The 21,211-nt window shown below is 47.1% G+C and overlaps 1 protein-coding gene across 1 annotated transcript in view; it reads right to left on the bottom strand.

Annotated features, from left to right (window-relative positions):
• The window catches only part of ylpm1 (YLP motif containing 1), a 42,205-nt gene extending 22,662 nt beyond the window's left edge, over positions 1–19,543 (bottom strand). The window contains exons 1-11 of the mRNA XM_038984370.1: positions 18,709–19,543; positions 17,979–18,191; positions 17,153–17,344; positions 16,199–16,399; positions 13,263–13,780; positions 10,241–13,033; positions 5,606–5,750; positions 3,727–3,874; positions 2,687–2,782; positions 2,360–2,546; positions 1,860–1,886 (exon numbers count right to left, since the gene is read on the bottom strand). Coding sequence (XP_038840298.1) covers positions 1,860–1,886; positions 2,360–2,546; positions 2,687–2,782; positions 3,727–3,874; positions 5,606–5,750; positions 10,241–13,033; positions 13,263–13,780; positions 16,199–16,399; positions 17,153–17,344; positions 17,979–18,191; positions 18,709–19,314 — 5,126 coding nt within the window. The 5' untranslated portion in view covers positions 19,315–19,543. The remainder of the gene's footprint in view (positions 1–1,859; positions 1,887–2,359; positions 2,547–2,686; positions 2,783–3,726; positions 3,875–5,605; positions 5,751–10,240; positions 13,034–13,262; positions 13,781–16,198; positions 16,400–17,152; positions 17,345–17,978; positions 18,192–18,708) is intronic.
• Between the last annotated feature and the right edge of the window lie 1,668 nt (positions 19,544–21,211).

The raw sequence follows: 21,211 nt of genomic DNA, 5'->3' as shown, positions 1-21,211 counted from the left end.
GTTACAGAACACCGCATATCTGGACCCCTAGTTACAGAACACTGCATATCTGGACCCCTAGTTACAGAACACCGCATATCTGGACCCCTAGTTACAGAACACTGCATATCTGGACCCCTAGTTACAAAATAGTTTAAAAAAAATGGGGGTGCTGATCTTGGATCAGATTCGCCTTTTCGATCATAATGAATATGATAATATGGACAAGGAGGACCTGATCCCAGATCAGCACTCGTAACTCGTAGATGCTTTGTGAACACGCAGGCCCCGGAGCAGGCAGCATTCACAAGGCCACAACAACCAGCTGGACTAGTCACAGTAACACAGGGTGATATAATACCAGCCAGACTAGTCACAGGGTGATATAATACCAGCCAGACTAGACACAGGGTGATATAATACCAGCCAGACTAGTCACAGTAACACAGGGTGATATAATACCAGCCAGACTAGTCACAGTAACACAGGGTGATATAATACCAGCCAGACTAGTCACAGTAACACAGGGTGATATAATACCAGCCAGACTAGACACAGGGTGATATAATACCAGCCAGACTAGTCACAGTAACACAGGGTGATATAATACCAGCCAGACTAGTCACAGTAACACAGGGTGATATAATACCAGCCAGACTAGACACAGGGTGATATAATACCAGCCAGACTAGTCACAGTAACACAGGGTGATATAATACCAGCCAGACTAGACACAGGGTGATATAATACCAGCCAGACTAGTCACAGTAACACAGGGTGATATAATACCAGCCAGACTAGACACAGGGTGATATAATACCAGCCAGACTAGTCACAGTAACACAGGGTGATATAATACCAGCCAGACTAGTCACAGTAACACAGGGTGATATAATACCAGCCAGACTAGTCACAGTAACACAGGGTGATATAATACCAGCCAGACTAGTCACAGTAACACAGGGTGATATAATACCAGCCAGACTAGACACAGTAACACAGGGTGATATAATACCAGCCAGACTAGTCACAGTAACACAGGGTGATATAATACCAGCCAGACTAGTCACAGTAACACAGGGTGATATAATACCAGCCGGACTAGTCACAGTAACACAGGGTGATATAATACCAGCCAGACTAGTCACAGTAACACAGGGTGATATAATACCAGCCAGACTAGTCACAGTAACACAGGGTGATATAATACCAGCCAGACTAGTCACAGGGTGATATAATACCAGCCAGACTAGTCACAGTAACACAGGGTGATATAATACCAGCCAGACTAGTCACAGTAACACAGGGTGATATAATACCAGCCAGACTAGTCACAGTAACACAGGGTGATATAATACCAGCCAGACTAGTCACAGTAACACAGGGTGATATAATACCAGCCAGACTAGTCACAGTAACACAGGGTGATATAGTACCAGCCAGACTAGTCACAGGGTGATATAATACCAGCCAGACTAGTCACAGTAACACAGGGTGATATAATACCAGCCAGACTAGACACAGGGTGATATAATACCAGCCAGACTAGTCACAGTAACACAGGGTGATATAATACCAGCCAGACTAGTCACAGTAACACAGGGTGATATAATACCAGCCAGACTAGTCACAGTAACACAGGGTGATATAATACCAGCCAGACTAGTCACAGTAACACAGGGTGATATAATACCAGCCAGACTAGTCACAGTAACACAGGGTGATATAATACCAGCCAGACTAGACACAGGGTGATATAATACCAGCCAGACTAGTCACAGTAACACAGGGTGATATAATACCAGCCAGACTAGTCACAGTAACACAGGGTGATATAATACCAGCCAGACTAGTCACAGTAACACAGGGTGATATAATACCTTTCATCAATATCCATGAAGTTTTTGCTTGAAGCAGCAAGACCAGAAGACAAAAACAAGATGTTATACACGTACTGCCAAAAACAAGATGTTATACACGTACTGCCTCTTGGTAGTTGTACACAGCATTGTCACATAGTTCTGTAAAAGCACTCTAACTGCTGAGGTAAAAAGTGCTTTAGAAATAGATTTGATTGATAAGACTGATAGCATTAACAAGAACACAAGACAAATTCATTAGTGGAGCTTGTAGTTATTTCACACACACACACACACACACACACACACACACACACACACACACACACACACACACACACACACACACACACACACACACACACACACACACACACACACACACACACACACACACACACACACACACACACACACACACACACAGTAGCGTTCACTGTGGCCGTCGTTAAACCCATAGCAATATCGTGTATTATTCAATCATCTAGTTTAAAATCTCCACTAAACGTAACCAGGTATACCTGTCATCTCGAGGCGGATAGCGCTCCCTCTCGTATCGTTCTCTTTCAAAGTCCATGGGAGCTTTGTCTCTGTACATCTCCCTCTCTCTGCTGTACTCCCTGCGCTCCATGTAGGGATCTACAGGTCGTCTGTCGTAGTACATGTCTCTGTGGTAGGGGTCCCTCTCTCTCAGGGGGCCCAGCAGTTCTACAGGGGGTTAAGGAGGTTATAATCGATGCCATTTAGCAGGCGCTTTTATCCAAAGCGACATACAGAATTAGCTGCTACCTGCAAAAACCAATGCTAGCAAGTCTCAAAACGATCACCATCCAAAAATAAATAGTCACCTTTTTCATAGCTCCTCTCTCTGTCAGGTAAGGGATCAGGCCTCAACACAATCCTCTCACCGTAAGAGATTCGCTCCACCGTGGCAGCACCCAGGTCTGGATAGCAACATGGAAATGTGGGGGTCAATGTCTTGGGGAGGGAAAACACACACACGCACAACCTACAGGTACCTGGAGCGGCAGGTAGTCTAGTGGTTAGAGCGTTGGACTAGTAACCGGAAGGTTGCAAGATCGAATCTCCGAGCTGACAATCTGTAAAAATCTGTGGTTCTGCCCCTGAACAAGGCAGTTAACCCCACTGTTCCAAGGCCGTCATTGTAAATAAGAATTTGTTCTTAACTGACTTGCCTAGTTAAATTAAGGTGTGTGTATAAGGCTAGTTGTTGTGAAATTGTTAGGTTAGATTACTTGTTAGATATTACTGCATGGTCGCAACTAGAAGCACAAGCATTTCGCTACACTCGCATTAACATCTGCTAACCGTGTGTATGAGACAAATACATTTGATTTGATTTGTAAAATATAATAGAAAAATAAACTGAAACTTGTTTCTGAAGCAGAACAACCACTTCATTTAAAACCTTCCAGGCCTATAGTTTTTAAAGATACAAGCCACAACTTCCTGTGTTATCTCTCTATGTTTCCAATGAGCACCCTTTATATATTTTTACAGAAGCAATTCCATTTTAACATCAGTCAATTATTAAGGAAGTGCCAATTCCTAAACAAATTCCAATACGCATTCTAATTCTCTTTAAATGCTTTTCGATAAAGGACATTTGGAATTGGAACAGGAATTTAGATTACTTTCTGAATTGAATGGAATTGGAACAGGAATTTAGATTACTTTCTGAATTGAATGGAATTGGAACAGGAATTTAGATTACTTTCTGAATTGAATGGAATTGGAACAGGAATTTAGATTACTTTCTGAATTGAATGGAATTGGAACAGGAATTTAGATTACTTTCTGAATTGAATGGAATTGGAACAGGAAATGACCCCAACCCTGCTTCCTATTTCCATGTTTCTCTCCCTACCATGTCCATGTCCATAGTCGACGGTCTTCGGGATGACTGGTGCGTTGGGCACTGGAGGAACGGAGGACAGGTACCCAGTATCTTGAGGTTTGGTGTCTCCCCACATCACTGTTTTTGCAGCAGTTGAGCTAGAAATGAGATTGGTCGCCTGGGGTGGAGACACAGTGATGTGGGTTAACACATTTTTTAAAAAATTGGTAAATATCTATAATTTGTAAATAAAAATAAAAATAATAAAAAAAGAGTCCGAAATATGTATGTGACCTGGAAATGACAACGGAAAATAATTGAAGTGGTCTTCTTCAAATTGGACTATAACCAGGTCTATAACCAGGTCTATAACCAACTATTATAACCAGGTCTACAACCAGGTCTACAACCAGGTCTACAACCAGGTCTATAACCAGGTCTATAACCAGCTATTATAACCAGGTCTATAACCAGGTCTATAACCAGGTCTATAACCAACTATTATAACCAGGTCTACAACCAGGTCTACAACCAGGTCTACAACCAGGTCTACAACCAGGTCTACAACCAGGTCTACAACCAGGTCTATAACCAGGTCTATAACCAGCTATTATAACCAGGTCTATAACCAGGTCTACAACCAGGTCTATAACCAACTATTATAACCAGGTCTATAACCAGGTCTACAACCAGGTCTATAACCAACTATTATAACCAGGTCTATAACCAACTATTATAACCAACTATTATAACCAACTATTATAACCAACTATTATAACCAGGTCTATAACCAACTATTATAACCAGGTCTATAACCAACTATTATAACCAGGTCTATAACCATGTCTATAACCAACTATTATAACCAGGTCTATAACCAACTATTATAACCAGGTCTATAACCAGGTCTATAACCAACTATTATAACCAACTATTGTAACCAGGTCTATAACCAACTATTATAACCAGGTCTATAACCAGGTCTATAACCAACTATTATAACCAGGTCTATAACCAACTATTATAACCAACTATTATAACCAACTATTATAACCAGGTCTATAACCAGGTCTATAACCAGGTCTATAACCAGGTCTATAACCAGGACTATAACCAGGTCTATAACCAGGTCTATAACCAGGTCTACAACCAACTATTATAACCAACATCATAACCAACTATTATAACCAGGTCTATAACCAGGTCTATAACCAACTATTATAACCAACATCATAACCAACTATTATAACCAGGTCTATAACCAACTATTATAACCAGGTTTATAACCAACTATTATAACCAGGTCTATAACCAACTATTATAACCAGGTCTATAACCAACTATTATAACCAACTATTATAACCAACTATTATAACCAACATCATAACCAACTATTATAACCAGGTCTATAACCAACTATTATAACCAACATCATAACCAACTATTATAACCAACTATTATAACCAGGTTTATAACCAACATCATAACCAACTATTATAACCAACTATTATAACCAACTATTATAACCAACTATTATAACCAAGGGTTCCAAGAACTTTGAATAAATTCCCTGGTTTTCCCAAATTCCCGGAATCAGGAGGGAACAAGCAGGAAACCTGGAACCCTCTAAACCAGGATTTCTGGAAAAACAGGGAATTTATTTAAAGTTCCCGGAATTTTGCAACCCTACATATATATATATATATTTGTATACACATCTATATATACAATTACTTGAATAAAGAGCTTGAAAGAAAACACACAAAACTGTAATATGTCAAACAAATGTCTATAGATTTACCTGAGGCTAAATTCTATATGTAAATGTCAAACAGTTCAATTCTATATTTTATGTCAAATATATAAATGATTTAGTAATATTTTATATCAACAAGGTGTGGTTGTTTACCTGCAGCGCACACCGGACCTCAGGGGGTATCTCCAGCCCCAGTAGCCCAGCAGGGAGCTCCGTCTTGGGGTCAGACATGATGGATAGGGCCTCTCCCTCGGTCAAATTCTCCTGCATTTCTCTGTTCAGTACCAGAGAAACAGACCTATATTGTATTTAAAGTGCTGTGTGATTCATTTGCTAATATGCATGTACAGAGTAGCCTGGAATCCAGAACCTATTTTGTGCTAAGATTCCTCTCCGTGTACTCCAAACATGGTATCACAAAAGGGTGGCAATGAGTAGAATGATAGCACAAACAGACTCAGGCTACATACAGAGGTCTCTCACAAAAAAACTGTTGTGAAAAACGGCATTTCAAAAGAAATATACAGTGCCAGTCAAAAATTTGGACACACATACTCATTCAAGTGAATAATAGTGAAGACATAAAAACTATGTGCACAGTTGTCATCGAGGCAACTGTGGCTACTTCGGAAAATCTCAAATTTAAAATATATTTAGATTTGTTTAACACTTTTTTGGTTCCTACATGATTCCATGTGTGTTATTTCATAGTTTTGTTGTCTTCACTATTATTCTACAATGTAGAAAATAGTACAAATAAAGAAAAATAAAAAACATTCAGACCTTGACTTTTCCCACATTTTGTTATGTTACAGCCTTATTCCAAAATGGATTCAATTGTTTTTCCCCCCTCATCAATCTACACACAATACCCCATAATGACATCACAATACCCCATAATGACATCACAATACCCCATAATGACATCACAATACCCCATAATGACGAAGCAAAAACAGGGTTTTAGAAATTATTGCGAATAAAAAAAAATAGAAATAGCCAAATGTCATACTTTAGTAAAAGTAGTTACGCCTTAATAGGAAATGACTCAAGTAAAAGTCACCCAGTAAAATCCTACTTAAGTAAAAGTCTAAAAGTATATGTTTTTAAATATACTTAAGTATCAAAAGAAAATGTAATTGATAATGTAGTTAAGTATCAAAAGTACAAGTATACATAATTTCCAATTCCATATATTAAAGCAAACCAGACCACTACATTTTCTAGTTAAAAAAAATTAATGTATTTACGGATAGCCAGAGGCATCCCCCTATTGTCAAAGATCATTTACAAATGAAGCCAGTGTGTTTAGTGAGTCCGCCAGATCAGAGGCAGTAGGGATGACCAGGGTTCTCTTGATAAGTGGGTGAATTAGACATTTTTCCTGTCCTGCTAAGCCTTCAAAATGTTACAAGTACTGTTGGGTGACAGGGAAAATGTATGGAGTAAAAAGTACATTATTTTCTTTAAGGAATGTAGTGAAGTAAAAGTTTTCCAAAATATGAATAGTAAAGTAAAGTACAAATACCCAAGAAAACTACTTAAGATTAACTTTCTAGTATTTTTTACTTAAGTACTTTACACCAATGGAAAACCTCCTTCCTTAAGTATTCAGACCCTTTGCTATGAGACTTGAAATTGAGCTGGTGCATTACTGTTTCCACTGATCATCCCTGAGATGTTTCTACAACTTGATTGGAGTCCACCTGGGGTAAATTCAATTGATTGGACATGATTTGGAAAGGCACACACCTGTCTATATAAGGTCCCACAGTTGACAGTGCATGTCAGAGCAAAAACAAAGCCATGATGTCGAAGGAATTGTCCGTAGAGCTCCGAGACAGGATTGTGTCAAGTCACAGATCTGGGGAAGGGTACCAAAACATTTCTGCAGCATTGAAGGTCCCCAAGAACACAGTGGCCTCCATCATTCTTAAATGGAAGAAGTTTGGAACCACCAAGACTCTTCCTAGAGCTGGCCGCCCGGCCAAACTGAGCAATCGGGGGAGAAGGGCCTTGGTCAGGGAGGTGACCAGGAAAACCTTCCAGAAGGACAACCATCTCTGCAGCACTCCACCAATCAGGCCTTTATGGTAGAGTGGCCAAAAGGAAGCCACTCCTCAGTAAAAGGCACATGACAGCCCGCTTGGAGTTTGCCAAAAGGCACCTAAAGACTCTCAGACCATGAGAAACAAGACTCTCTGGTCTGATGAAACCAAGATTGAACTCTTTGGCCTGAATGCCAAGCGTCACGTCTGGAGGAAACCTGGCACCATCCCTACGGTGAAGCATGGTGGTGGCCGTATTATGCTATTGGGATGTTTTTCAGCGGCAGGAACTGGGAGACTAGTCAGGATCGAGGGTAAGATGAACGGAACAAAGTAAAGAGAGATCATTGATGAAAACCTGCTCCATAGAGCTCAGGACATCAGACTGGGTCGAAGGTTCACCTTCCAACAGGACAACAACCCTAAGCACACAGCTAAGACAACGCAGGAGTTGCTTCAGGACAAGTCTCTGAGTGGCCCAGCCAGAGCCCGGAGTTGAACCCGATCGAACATCTCTGGAGACCTGAAAATATCAGTGCAGTGACACTCCCCATCCAATCTGACAGAGTTTAAGAGGATCTGCAGAGAAGAATGGGAGAAACTCCCCAAATACATGTGTGCCAAGCTTGTAGCATCATACCCAAGACTCAAGGCTGTAATTGCTGCCAAAGGTGCTTCAACAAAGTACTGAGTAAAGTGTCTGAATACTTATGTAAATGTGATATTTCAGGTTACAGTTTTTATACATTTTCAAAAATATCTTAAACTGTTTTTGCTTTGTCATTATGGGGTATTGTGATGTCATTATGGGGTATTGTGTGTAGTTGATGAGATTTAAAAAATAATAATAATTGAATCCATTTTAGAACAAGGCTGTAACGTAACAAAATGTGGGAAAAGTCAAGGGATCTGAATACTTTCCAAATGTAATGTATAGTTTGATATACACTGCTCAAAAAAATAAAGGGAACACTTAAACAACACAATGTAACTCCAAGTAAATCACACTTCTGTGAAATCAAACTGTCCACTTAGGAAGCAACACTGATTGACATTAAATTTCACATGCTGTTGTGCAAATGGAATAGACAAAAGGTGGAAATTATAGGCAATTAGCAAGACACCCCCAATAAAGGAGTGATTCTGCAGGTGGTGACCACAGACCACTTCTCAGTTCCTATGCTTCCTGGCTGATGTTTTGGTCACTTTTGAATGCTGGCGGTGCTCTCACTCTAGTGGTAGCATGAGACGGAGTCTAAAACCCACACAAGTGGCTCAGGTAGTGCAGCTCATCCAGGATGGCACATCAATGCGAGCTGTGGCAAGAAGGTTTGCTGTGTCTGTCAGCGTAGTGTCCAGAGCATGGAGGCGCTACCAGGAGACAGGCCAGTACATCAGGAGACGTGGAGGAGGCCGTAGGAGGGCAACAACCCAGCAGCAGGACCGCTACATCCGCCTTTGTGCAAGGTGGAGCACTGCCTGAGCCCTGCAAAATGACCTCCAGCAGGCCACAAATGTGCATGTGTCAGCATATGGTCTCACAAGGGCTCTGAGGATCTCATCTCGGTACCTAATGGCAGTCAGGCTACCTCTGGCGAGCACATGGAGGGCTGTGCGGCCCCACAAAGAAATGCCACCCCACACCATGACTGACCCACCTCCAAACCGGTCATGCTGGAGGATGTTGCAGGCAGCAGAACGTTCTCCACGGCGTCTCCAGACTCTGTCACGTCTGTCACATGTGCTCAGTGTGAACCTGCTTTCATCTGTGAAGAGCACAGGGCGCCAGTGGCGAATTTGCCAATCTTGGTGTTCTCTGGCAAAAGCCAAACGTCCTGCACGGTGTTGGGCTGTAAGCACAACCCCCACCTGTGGACGTCGGGCCCTCATACCACCCTCATGGAGTCTGTTTCTGACCGTTTGAGCAGACACATGCACATTTGTGGCCTGCTGGAGGTCATTTTGCAGGGCTCAGGCAGTGCTCCACCTTGCACAAAGGCGGATGTAGCGGTCCTGCTGCTGGGTTGTTGCCCTCCTACGGCCTCCTCCACGTCTCCTGATGTACTGGCCTGTCTCCTGGTAGCGCCTCCATGCTCTGGACACTACGCTGACAGACACAGCAAACCTTCTTGCCACAGCTCGCATTGATGTGCCATCCTGGATGAGCTGCACTACCTGAGCCACTTGTGTGGGTTGTAGACTCCGTCTCATGCTACCACTAGAGTGAGAGCACCGCCAGCATTCAAAAGTGACCAAAACATCAGCCAGGAAGCATAGGAACTGAGAAGTGGTCTGTGGTCACCACCTGCAGAATCACTCCTTTATTGGGGGTGTCTTGCTAATTGCCTATAATTTCCACCTTTTGTCTATTCCATTTGCACAACAGCATGTGAAATTTAATGTCAATCAGTGTTGCTTCCTAAGTGGACAGTTTGATTTCACAGAAGTGTGATTGACTTGGAGTTACATTGTGTTGTTTAAGTGTTCCCTTTATTTTTTTGAGCAGTGTATATTGTGGTCATTCAAAAATTACAAGGTTTCACCAAGACATTTTCTATCTTAGGGGCAACCCCTTTCCATACATACATATCTCTAAGGGTTGGGGGTCAATTCCATTTCAATTCCAGGCAATTACAAAAGTAAACCAAATTGCAATTCCACATTTTCCTAATTGAAAAGCATTGAAGAGAATTGGAATGTACTTCCCGAATTGAACCCGACCCAGAGGTCTCTAGTTTACCTGATAAGCTTCAGCTCATGGGCAGCTTTCAGGATGATCTCATGTTGTCGTTGTGACAGAGCCAGTATGCCCGGTCCAGTTCCCTGTGAGGCTGGTTCTGAGGAACTGTCTGGTCCAGTACTGGGAGGAGCAAGGGCCTGGGAAGTTGTGGGTGGAGGGATACCTAGATCTGATCTAGGTGGCTCGGCTCGCCCGTCGTAATGGAGCCTATGCTCCTCAAAGTCTGGGGGGTAGTTTCTCTCCGGAAGGGGTGGTCTTGATCTCTCCCACTCTGAAGGGGGCAAGTAGGGGGTTTCATCGTGCCGGTAAGGAGGGTCGTCCGGGTAGTCGCGACTTGGTAGCTTGCCTCCTCTTCCGTGCTCTTCTCCCTCGTAGGCATATGGAGGACGGTCTCTGTCTCCCTCGTAGGAGTATGGAGGACGGTCTCTGTCTCCCTCGTAGGCGTATGGAGGACGATCTCGGTCTCCCTCGTAGGCGTATGGAGGACGGTCTTGGTCCCTTTCATCAGTCCACTCGTCCTCTCTGAAGCGGCCTGGGGGAGGGTAGGGAGGGTAGTCTCTCTCTGGTAGTGGTCCTCCTCTCTCCCTGTCCCATTCCCCACCACGAGGAGGCTGCTCATGGGGATAAAACTCCTCCTCACGCTCGTATTCATGTGGCGGGCGGTTTGGCCAGTCACGTGGTGGTAGCGGTCTTCCATACCCGTCATCATCAGGACCACCAAACTCCTCCCCGTACCGGTCGTGGGGGTACCCTTCCATCTCCTCGTGTGGGTGAGGTGGTTGCTGCATCATGCCCCGGCCCCTGCCCATCGGGGCTCCCCGAGGGCCCATCGGACGTCTCCTCATCCCCCCTCGCTCCAGCATCATCTCAAGGGGAGATGGAGGGGGACCTCTTGGCCCGCCTCTGCCGTGGTTGGGGAGTCTTCCTGGGCCCGGGGGCCAGCCAAGGTCCCTATCCATGTCGTGGTATGGAGGATCACCAGGCCCCATCATATCTCTGTCCATCATCTCTCTAGGCGGAGGAGGCCGCCCCCTCATGTCTCGCTCCATCATATCGTGGTGTATGGTCGGCCCTCGGGGGTTGTAGTCCCGATGCAGTGGGGGTCCCAGAGGGTCCATGTCATCATGAGGCCCCATGGGGGATCCTAGAGGGTCATGGGGGTCCATGGCTCCGTGAGGAGGAGGAAGGGGGCGTCTGGGACCCCCCTGGTGCATGAAGCCGGGTCGGCCGCGTGGAGGGCGACCACGTCCAGGAGGGAAGGGGGCTCGGGGGCCTCCTCTCATGCCATGAGGAGGGGGCCTCCGGTCCATCCAGTAGGGATCTCCTTCCTCTCCCCAGTACTCTGGAGGTGGGGGGTCTGCTTCCTCCCAGTGGTGCCCGTCTAGAGGCTCTCCTCTCCCCATAGGGGGACCTCCTCTCCCTGGGTCTTCGTAGTAGTCCTCTGGAGGGTAGTAGTGCTCTTCAGGGACCCACATCTCCTCTTCAGGCAGAGGAGGACCTTCAGGTTTCTCCAGTGAAGGGTCCTGCTGCCAGTCCTCCTCTGGTCCTCCATGTTGTGATCTCATCTCTTCATGTGGAGGTCTGTAGTCGTAAGGAACACCCTCCATGTCGTCCTCCGTCCTCCCACCTCCCAGGGTGATAGTGTTGGGACTGAAGTCTGGGATACCGGGCTGTTTTCCTCCACGTCCCCTCAGACCACCTCTTCCTCCTCGCCCCCGCATCCCTCCATCCACCTCCCCTCGTCCTCTACCTCCCCTCATCCCTCCATCCGCCTCCCCTCGTCCTCTACCTCCCCTCATCCCTCCATCCACCTCCCCTCGTCCTCTACCTCCCATCATCCCTCCATCCGCCTCCCCTCGTCCTCTACCTCCCATCATCCCTCCATCCACCTCCCCTCGTCCTCTACCTGCCCTCATCCCTCCATCCGCCTCCCCTCGTCCTCTACCTCCCCTCATCCCTCCATCTGCCTCCCCTCGACCTCTACCTCCCCTCATCCCTAAATCCACCTCCCCTCTTCCTCTGACAGACCCTAGCAGCTGGCCATGTCCCCCTCTACCACGTCCCATGGGCCCCGGAGGACCAGGAGGTTGGTTGGTCATTGAGTCTGTCTTCGAAGGCTCCGGTCCGTGGGGCTTCGGCCCCGGTGGACCCTGAGGCCTGTTATTGACATTATTCTTCAATGGCCCATCCGGTCCACCTGGTTTGAAAGCGGTCTTGGCGGGGGAAGCGGTTTTCGGGGACACAGAGGCGTCGGTAGACACATGGGACTTGGCACCGGCAGGACCAGTAGGGCTCACCTTCTCCATGTTGGCGGTGGACCCCTTACTAGCAGCAGCAGCGTCAGCCTCTGCCTTCGTCTGAGGGATGGGGTCCTTTTGGACGAAGAAGCCGTCCAGTGAGTCCAACATGTCCTCTGACATATCCTCCGGTTTTGCTCCTGGTTTCGCTGGCCCGGTAGGTTTATTACCAGGAGGCTTGGAGCCCGCTGGCGTCTCAGTCTTACCCTGTGGTGGTTGTGTGTCTTTACCCGTGTCTGGTTTAGGCTGTGGGCTTATATGGGGAACTGGGGGACCAGGTGGTCTTTCAAAGCGGCCAGGGGGGCTCTGTCTCGGGGGCTGGTCGAACCGGGACCCCTGCTGCCCAAATCGAGGCCCTGGTCCTCTGGGGCCAGGCTGGTCGAACCTCTGGCGCTGCTCATTGAACCTGAAGCCTGGTGGAGCATTAAACCTCTGCTGTTGACCAGATTGCTGCTGCTGGTCAAACAGCGGGCCGTTCCCTCTCGGACCATCAAACCTTGAAAAGAAAGCAAATCACATGAATGTCTGTCAACAGCCTGTTTTTGGAAATTGCAACGTTTAAAAAAAAAAACATTGTCCAAGCCACAATTATTTTCATTTATTAATTTAACCCCCAGATTGTCATGTTCAGGTACAAACAACATCTCTGTGGTCAAGAGGGTAGCCTCCAAGAGAAACACAATCACACAGTTTGAATATTATTATGTCATGAATACACAAGTTACCTTGGTCCTCTGAGGCTTTGGTAGGGTGGAGGCTGTCCTGGTGGTGGAACTGGTGGTCTGGCCGCCCCTCTCCCTCCTGGGCCCGCCCCTCCTGGGCCCGCCCCTCCTGGGCCTGCCCCTCCTGGGCCTCTCCCTCCTGGGCCCGCCCCTCCTGGGCCTCTCCCTGGAGGTCCAGACAGGTTGCACTGCTCTGCCTGAGGCCCTTGGTGTGGTTCTCCTGTGGGGGTTCCCATGCGTTGGGCGTTTGAGGGGCCTTGCTGCCCTGGTCGAGGGCCCTGCAACATGGATCCAGAGGTGGACGAGGGCTGGCTACCTGGCTGGGACGGCATGGACGGGCTCACCATGTGACCTTGTTGAATCTGCGAGTCCGGTCCAGAGTGTGGGTACTGACCATATTGGTTCCCGTACCCTCCACTACGATACTGGTCACTACTACTGTATTGATCAGCGCCGTACTGTCCACCGCCACCGCTGCCTCCGTACTGTTGCTGCATGGCTCGCAGGGTGGTGACCCTCTCCTGCAACGAATCAATCAAATTTATGAAGCCTCTTTTCACATCATGCAGCGCCTTTACATGAAGCTGCCTGGGGATGTATTCAGCAACGTAAAACACTTCAGAACGCTACAGATAGAAACACAATGACTACAGCTGAATCTAGTCCCTTATTGTATGCGACAGATGACCATATCTAAAAGGTCCTGTAACATTACATCCTACTGAACAGGCCCCCAGAGGGGAGGCCTCTCCTCTTCAGACTGTACTGTACCTGTAGGTGTGCTGAGGTGGAGTTTGTCAGGCTGTACCTGAAGGTGTGCTGAGGTGGAGTTTGTCAGACTGTACTGTACCTGTAGGTGTGGTGAGGTGGAGTTTGTCAGACTGTACTGTACCTGTAGGTGTGCTGAGGTGGAGTTTGTCAGACTGTACTGTACCTGTAGGTGTGCTGAGGTGGAGTTTGTCAGACTGTACTGTACCTGTAGGTGTGCTGAGGTGGAGTTTGTCAGACTGTACTGTACCTGAAGGTGTGCTGAGGTGGAGTTTGTCAGACTGTACTGTACCTGTAGGTGTGGTGAGGTGGAGTTTGTCAGACTGTACTGTACCTGTAGGTGTGCTGAGGTGGAGTTTGTCAGACTGTACTGTACCTGTAGGTGTGGTGAGGTGGAGTTTGTCAGACTGTACTGTACCTGAAGGTGTGCTGAGGTGGAGTTTGTCAGACTGTACTGTACCTGTAGGTGTGCTGAGGTGGAGTTTGTCAGGCTGTACCTGTAGGTGTGCTGAGGTGGAGTTTGTCAGACTGTACTGTACCTGTAGGTGTGCTGAGGTGGAGTTTGTCAGGCTGTACCTGTAGGTGTGCTGAGGTGGAGTTTGTCAGGCTGTACCTGTAGGTGTGCTGAGGTGGAGTTTGTCAGGCTGTACCTGTAGGTGTGCTGAGGTGGAGTTTGTCAGACTGTACTGTACCTGTAGGTGTGCTGAGGTGGAGTTTGTCAGGCTGTACTGTACCTGTAGGTGTGGTGAGGTGGAGTTTGTCAGACTGTACTGTACCTGTAGGTGTGCTGAGGTGGAGTTTGTCAGACTGTACTGTACCTGAAGGTGTGGTGAGGTGGAGTTTGTCAGACTGTACTGTACCTGTAGGTGTGCTGAGGTGGAGTTTGTCAGACTGTACCTGAAGGTGTGGTGAGGTGGAGTTTGTCAGACTGTACTGTACCTGTAGGTGTGCTGAGGTGGAGTTTGTCAGACTGTACTGTACCTGTAGGTGTGCTGAGGTGGAGTTTGTCAGGCTGTACCTGTAGGTGTGCTGAGGTGGAGTTTGTCAGGCTGTACCTGTAGGTGTGCTGAGGTGGAGTTTGTCAGACTGTACTGTACCTGTAGGTGTGCTGAGGTGGAGTTTGTCAGGCTGTACCTGTAGGTGTGCTGAGGTGGAGTTTGTCAGACTGTACTGTACCTGTAGGTGTGCTGAGGTGGAGTTTGTCAGGCTGTACCTGTAGGTGTGCTGAGGTGGAGTTTGTCAGGCTGTACTGTACCTGTAGGTGTGCTGAGGTGGAGTTTGTCAGGCTGTACCTGAAGGTGTGGTGAGGTGGAGTTTGTCAGGCTGTACTGTACCTGTAGGTGTGCTGAGGTGGAGTTTGTCAGGCTGTACTGTACCTGTAGGTGTGGTGAGGTGGAGTTTGTCAGGCTGTACCTGTAGGTGTGCTGAGGTGGAGTTTGTCAGACTGTACTGTACCTGAAGGTGTGCTGAGGTGGAGTTTGTCAGACTGTACTGTACCTGTAGGTGTGCTGAGGTGGAGTTTGTCAGACTGTACTGTACCTGTAGGTGTGGTGAGGTGGAGTTTGTCAGGCTGTACCTGTAGGTGTGCTGAGGTGGAGTTTGTCAGACTGTACCTGTAGGTGTGCTGAGGTGGAGTTTGTCAGGCTGTACCTGTAGGTGTGCTGAGGTGGAGTTTGTCAGACTGTACTGTACCTGTAGGTGTGGTGAGGTGGAGTTTGTCAGACTGTACTGTACCTGTAGGTGTGCTGAGGTGGAGTTTGTCAGGCTGTACTGTACCTGTAGGTGTGGTGAGGTGGAGTTTGTCAGGCTGTACCTGTAGGTGTGCTGAGGTGGAGTTTGTCAGGCTGTACCTGTAGGTGTGCTGAGGTGGAGTTTGTCAGGCTGTACCTGTAGGTGTGCTGAGGTGGAGTTTGTCAGACTGTACTGTACCTGTAGGTGTGGTGAGGTGGAGTTTGTCAGACTGTACTGTACCTGTAGGTGTGCTGAGGTGGAGTTTGTCAGGCTGTACCTGTAGGTGTGCTGAGGTGGAGTTTGTCAGGCTGTACCTGTAGGTGTGCTGAGGTGGAGTTTGTCAGACTGTACTGTACCTGTAGGTGTGCTGAGGTGGAGTTTGTCAGGCTGTACTGTACCTGTAGGTGTGCTGAGGTGGAGTTTGTCAGGCTGTACTGTACCTGTAGGTGTGCTGAAGTGGAGTTCATCTGTTCCTGCCACTGTTTCCACTGTAACTCATAGTCCTGTAGCTGGTCTTTATGTGGGTAGGACTGGAACTGTTCTTGCCACTGGCTGAAGGTGCGGCCCCAGTCTGCAAACACCGGTACAAACTGCTGCTGCTGCGTCTCATAGTGACTCAGCTGCATGGCCATAGCCATCGTCTACACAGGTGGGAATTAGAAAAACTTTTATCGGACATAAAAGAAGAAGAAGTGGAAATATAAGCTGTATGTCCATGGCATCGTATACAGAGGAGGACATTGAGGAGAATATCAACAGGCTTAATCTGTTTGTCGTTCAAAATGAAACTAGAAATACCCTGACAGCAGAGACAGCACACACTTTGACAGGAGCAAAGAGACAGCACACACTTTGACAGGAGCAAAGAGACAGCACACACTTTGACAGGAGAAAAGAGACAGCACACACTTTGACAGGAGAAAAGAGACAGCACACACTTTGACAGGAGCAAAGAGACAGCACACACTTTGACAGGAGAAAAGAGACAGCACACACTTTGACAGGAGCAAAGAGACAGCACACACTTTGACAGGAGCAAAGAGACAGCAAACACTTTGACAGGAGCAAAGAGACAGCACACACTTTGACAGGAGAAAAGATGCACGATACGATGATACTTTCTATGCTCACTCCAAAATGTTATTTTATTTTATCAGTGCAAGATTCTGTGCAAATAAAGTGGATTGCTATTAGCATTACACTAGCTGAACAGACCACAACCTTGTATACAGCTGTTGGATTCTGGTGGAAGCAGTAGTCCTGGGCCCAGTAAGACCTAGGCCCAGTAAGACCTAGGCCCAGCCCAGTAAGACCTAGGCCCAGTAAGACCTAGTTAGACATAGGCCTAGTTAGAAAGGATGGACATAATATTGTGTCATTAGAGCATTGCTTACCTCTAGATGTGCAGGTTGTTGGATACACTGCTGGTACTGGTTGAGGATGGCCTGTAGCTGAGCATGGTGCCGCATCAGGGCTTGGTACTGGTAGCCCGCTCTCTGCTGCTGGGCCTGCTGCCACTGGGCCGCTGCACTCTGGAGCTGCTGCAGCCGGGCCGCCTCTGCTGGGTCCTGGGCTGGGGGTGCAGGCTGCAGGTGGAGAGGAGTGTATCTTGTAGTAAAGTTAACCCAAACTAACTAAGGAACGAAGGAAGGAAGCCCTGGAGGAGTTTAAGAGCTCTACAAAATCTACGCAAACAGAGCAACAGATCATCATAATACGGTCCGTTCCAAATATTCATCTGCACGACAGTACGTAGAACAGCGCAGAGAGCGATGAAAATGGAGCTTTGATGCTACGTTCACGTAGAGTCCTTTAGCCTTGTCCCAGTCAGAACGACACACAGTAGCCTTTCTCTTGTTTCTGTAGCGTGAGGCAGCTTAATTACCATTCCCATTCAATTATTTGTATTTTTTTCCCCGTGACCTTGGTAAACCGATACGTGAATACCTACCATATCACTGAATTGTTACCACAGTCCGATTACATTCTGAAGATATTGCATTTTAAAACATATCAGACTCTCTGCAGACGATTGTGTGTCGAAGATTCGTATGTCAACATTTTTCCTTTCATACACAGAGAAAAATCGCACTAATTCATTATTTTTTTTTACAGGTAACATACCACATCGTCTGTTATAAATGAGATATGTCTCACAGACCAATATATTTACCTACAATTCTAATGTCAGACATGTGAAACAGTCAGGTTTCTCCTTACCGTTTTGTCCTCAGGTGGAGGTGGTGGTGGGGGCTCCTCTTTGGGTGGGGGTGGTGGAGGGGCGTTCTTAGGGGGTTCCGATGGAGGGGGAGGCGCGGCTGCAGCCGAGTGGGGCCGGGGCGTTGGGCCATCACCCAGACCCTGTTTGGCCTTCTCTGCTTTCAGCCTCTGCAGATTCTGGAGATGCTGCTTGTACCAGTACTGTTGCTGCTCCTGGATGACAACAACAACAACAACAAAACATCATATCAACATGACGATATTAAACACGCTGGTTAGGATGTGCAGCCCCCTTTCCCTTCCCGCTTGTTGTAAATACGATGGAATAAACACAGCTACCATTGTGTTATAGTTAAAACCCTGCTCTGAGAGATGAGTGGGGGAATGATAAGTAGGCCTATCTCATGCAAGAAGATGGGTGATGAGAAGATCACAATACAATTAGAAACTAACAATACTACTAGCTTGGTCCCAGATCTGTTTGTGCTGTTTTGCAGACTCCTACGGTCATTGATAAATCATAAGTGCTTGCTATACAACACAAACAAATCTGGGGGTCAGGCCTACTGCTACAATAGCACGCAGAAACAACGACTTCCTGATGCAATGAGTAATTGCAAATCATATAAGTTATATTCTCGTCATTCCTGAGATGAAGTACGGTACGTTTGCATGCGTCGTGGAAAGGAGACCTACTGCTGCAATGTGAAATACACATCCAAGATTTTACCTGCAACGACATTGACGTAAAATCGGGCTTTTCCTCCTCCGACCCAGAGGAATGTGCCTGGTCTTTCGAGGCCAAAGATTCTTTCTTGTTTACCTCTTTAGTCGCTGGAGTACCATTATTCTGAGTGGGCACCGGAAGGGTCGAATCTGGTGCGGAAGGCTGGGCCTCCTTGGACTGCGGGGACTGTGGTGGTACCGGCGGCGGCAGCTGCTGTTGTGGTCCGGGAGGACCGGCTTGTATGGTCTGATACTCATCTTGATAAGGGGAAGGGGCACCGGGCCCCGTTGAACCATACCCATATCCCGGACTGCCTTGCCACGATTCGGCCGCAGTACCACCGCCGCCATAGGGGTTTGCATCTACGTTCCTGTCGTGGTGCAGCACGGATTGGAGCTGTTTTTGGTGGAGCTGTTGCAGCTGCTGCATCTGCTGGAGATGCTGCTCCCGCAGGCTGTTGAAAGTCGAACCGGGTGCAGCTGCGGGCTCCGCGGCTCCGCGGCTCCCGAATCCTCCTCCGAAGCCTTCGCCTTGAGGAGACGGCGCACCAAAGTTCTGCTGCGAAGGTGGTTGATGGCCACCACCGTAGTTAGTACCCCAAGGATACATGCTTGGAAACAGCGGGCTGTGTGGGCCTTTGTGCTCACATAAAACCGGTGCAAGGTAATGCGACGCTACCCTCGATATAGAGCTACGTTTTCACGCGCGTTACAAACCGTAAACAAACGCTGATTATTGATCGCGTTTGTTGTATCAGTAAACGTTAACAAATTAAAGAAAATGCGTTGTTCGCCCTGGTTTTCGGGTTCCGTATCCTTTAGCTAGAAAGCTAACTAGCTGGTTGTGGAGGGAGACGTGGGAAACGTACACGCTGATTGGTTGGTATGACGGATGTACGTCATGAGTACATCATGTCCGGATCACCCAAGTTGTTGTTATTTTTCCATTCCACAAGAGGGTGACATTTCTACATAAACACACAGGCCTCATATGCCGCAACCAGATTTCGGTAGTCCAAAACAACATGATGAGAAAAGGGTTTTTGGAACCAATCAGATAGATTATTGGGTCAAACATGTAAATTATTGGGTCAAAACAAAAGGGCTCTGTTTTTTGAAAGAGTTGGATCAAATAATTGTGCTTTGAAGGTCTGAGATATGGCTTACAAAAAACCTGTGTGTGTGTGCTCATGATCTCCATCACAAAAGTCTGAACCGCTAACAAAATATAGGAGTGTTGGGATGGTTTGGAAATCATTTTTGTTCCCCTTGAGCCTTTGAAGTTCAGCTAAAAGGGATTGAAGGAGAGAGGACACATGCTGTGGTCAAACGCCAACGACTTTATCTTGCCCTTCAGGGCCTCTCGACTCCCTACCCTTCACACAGTGTTACTGTTTTGTCTTCAGTTAGATCCCCAGTAAATCTGTATTAAGTTTAAACCAGAACCACTTAAAAATAATCGTTAAAGCGGATTAATCAACCCCCGCCCCGTTTAATGTCTCCTGTTAATGAGTTTGTCAGCAGTGTTTTAATATCTCCTAATGACCTCATATTTCATGATGACATTAAAGGGGTGTTAAACAGAGAATAAATGGCACCCAATTCCCTATATAGTGCACTACTTTTGACCAAATCCCTATGCACTATATAGGGCAGGGGTACTAAACTTACCCTACGAGGTCCGGAGCCTGCTGCTTTTCTGTACTACCTGATAATTAATTGCACACACCTGTTGTCCCAGGTCTAAATCAGTCCCTGATTAGAGGGCAACAATGGAAATAATGCAGTGGAACTGGCTTGGAGGTCCAGAGTTGAGTTTGAGGGATATAGGGAATAGGGGGCCATTTTGAACGCTGGCACAGCTCTTTATACTCTCAAGACGGGACGCCCTCCCTGATGGAAGACAAGGTCACACTACGAGCTCTGGCCTTTAGGGAGGGATACAGATACATTGTCAAGGGATGGAGCAGGGAATGGGGAGGAGGGAGGGATGGAGCGAGGAATGGGGTGGCGGGTGGAGGGAGGGATGGAGGGGGGAGTGGGGAGGAGGGATGGAGGGGGGAATGGGGAGGAGGGATGGAGCGGGGAATGGGGAGGAGGGATGCAGTGGAGGGTGGAGGAATCCCTAAACAGGAAGGAAGCTGAGCTCTCTCCGTTAAAAAGCATGACGGGCACTCTGATACAGTTCTGTTTAGATTAGAACACTAGACTGTGTAGCATAGAGGGGCCAGGGAATAGCATGGGCAGGCCAGGGAATAGAATGGGGGGGATAGGGAATAGCATGGTGCAGCTTAGGGCGGTGCTGTATTGAATAGCAGGATATGCCATTACAGCTTAGAAGACTAGGCCTCTGTATCTTTTGGTATAGAGTACACTGTACCACTATGATGGACAGGTAACTGGTATAGGGTCACTGTACCACTATGATGGACAGGTAACTGGTATAGGGTACACTGTACCACTATGATGGACAGGTAACTGGTATAGAGTACACTGTACCACTATGA

Source organism: Salvelinus namaycush, unplaced genomic scaffold (genome assembly GCF_016432855.1).
Source record: "Salvelinus namaycush isolate Seneca unplaced genomic scaffold, SaNama_1.0 Scaffold234, whole genome shotgun sequence".
Lineage (NCBI taxonomy): Eukaryota > Metazoa > Chordata > Actinopteri > Salmoniformes > Salmonidae > Salvelinus > Salvelinus namaycush.
This window is presented reverse-complemented; position numbering and strand designations above follow the sequence as displayed.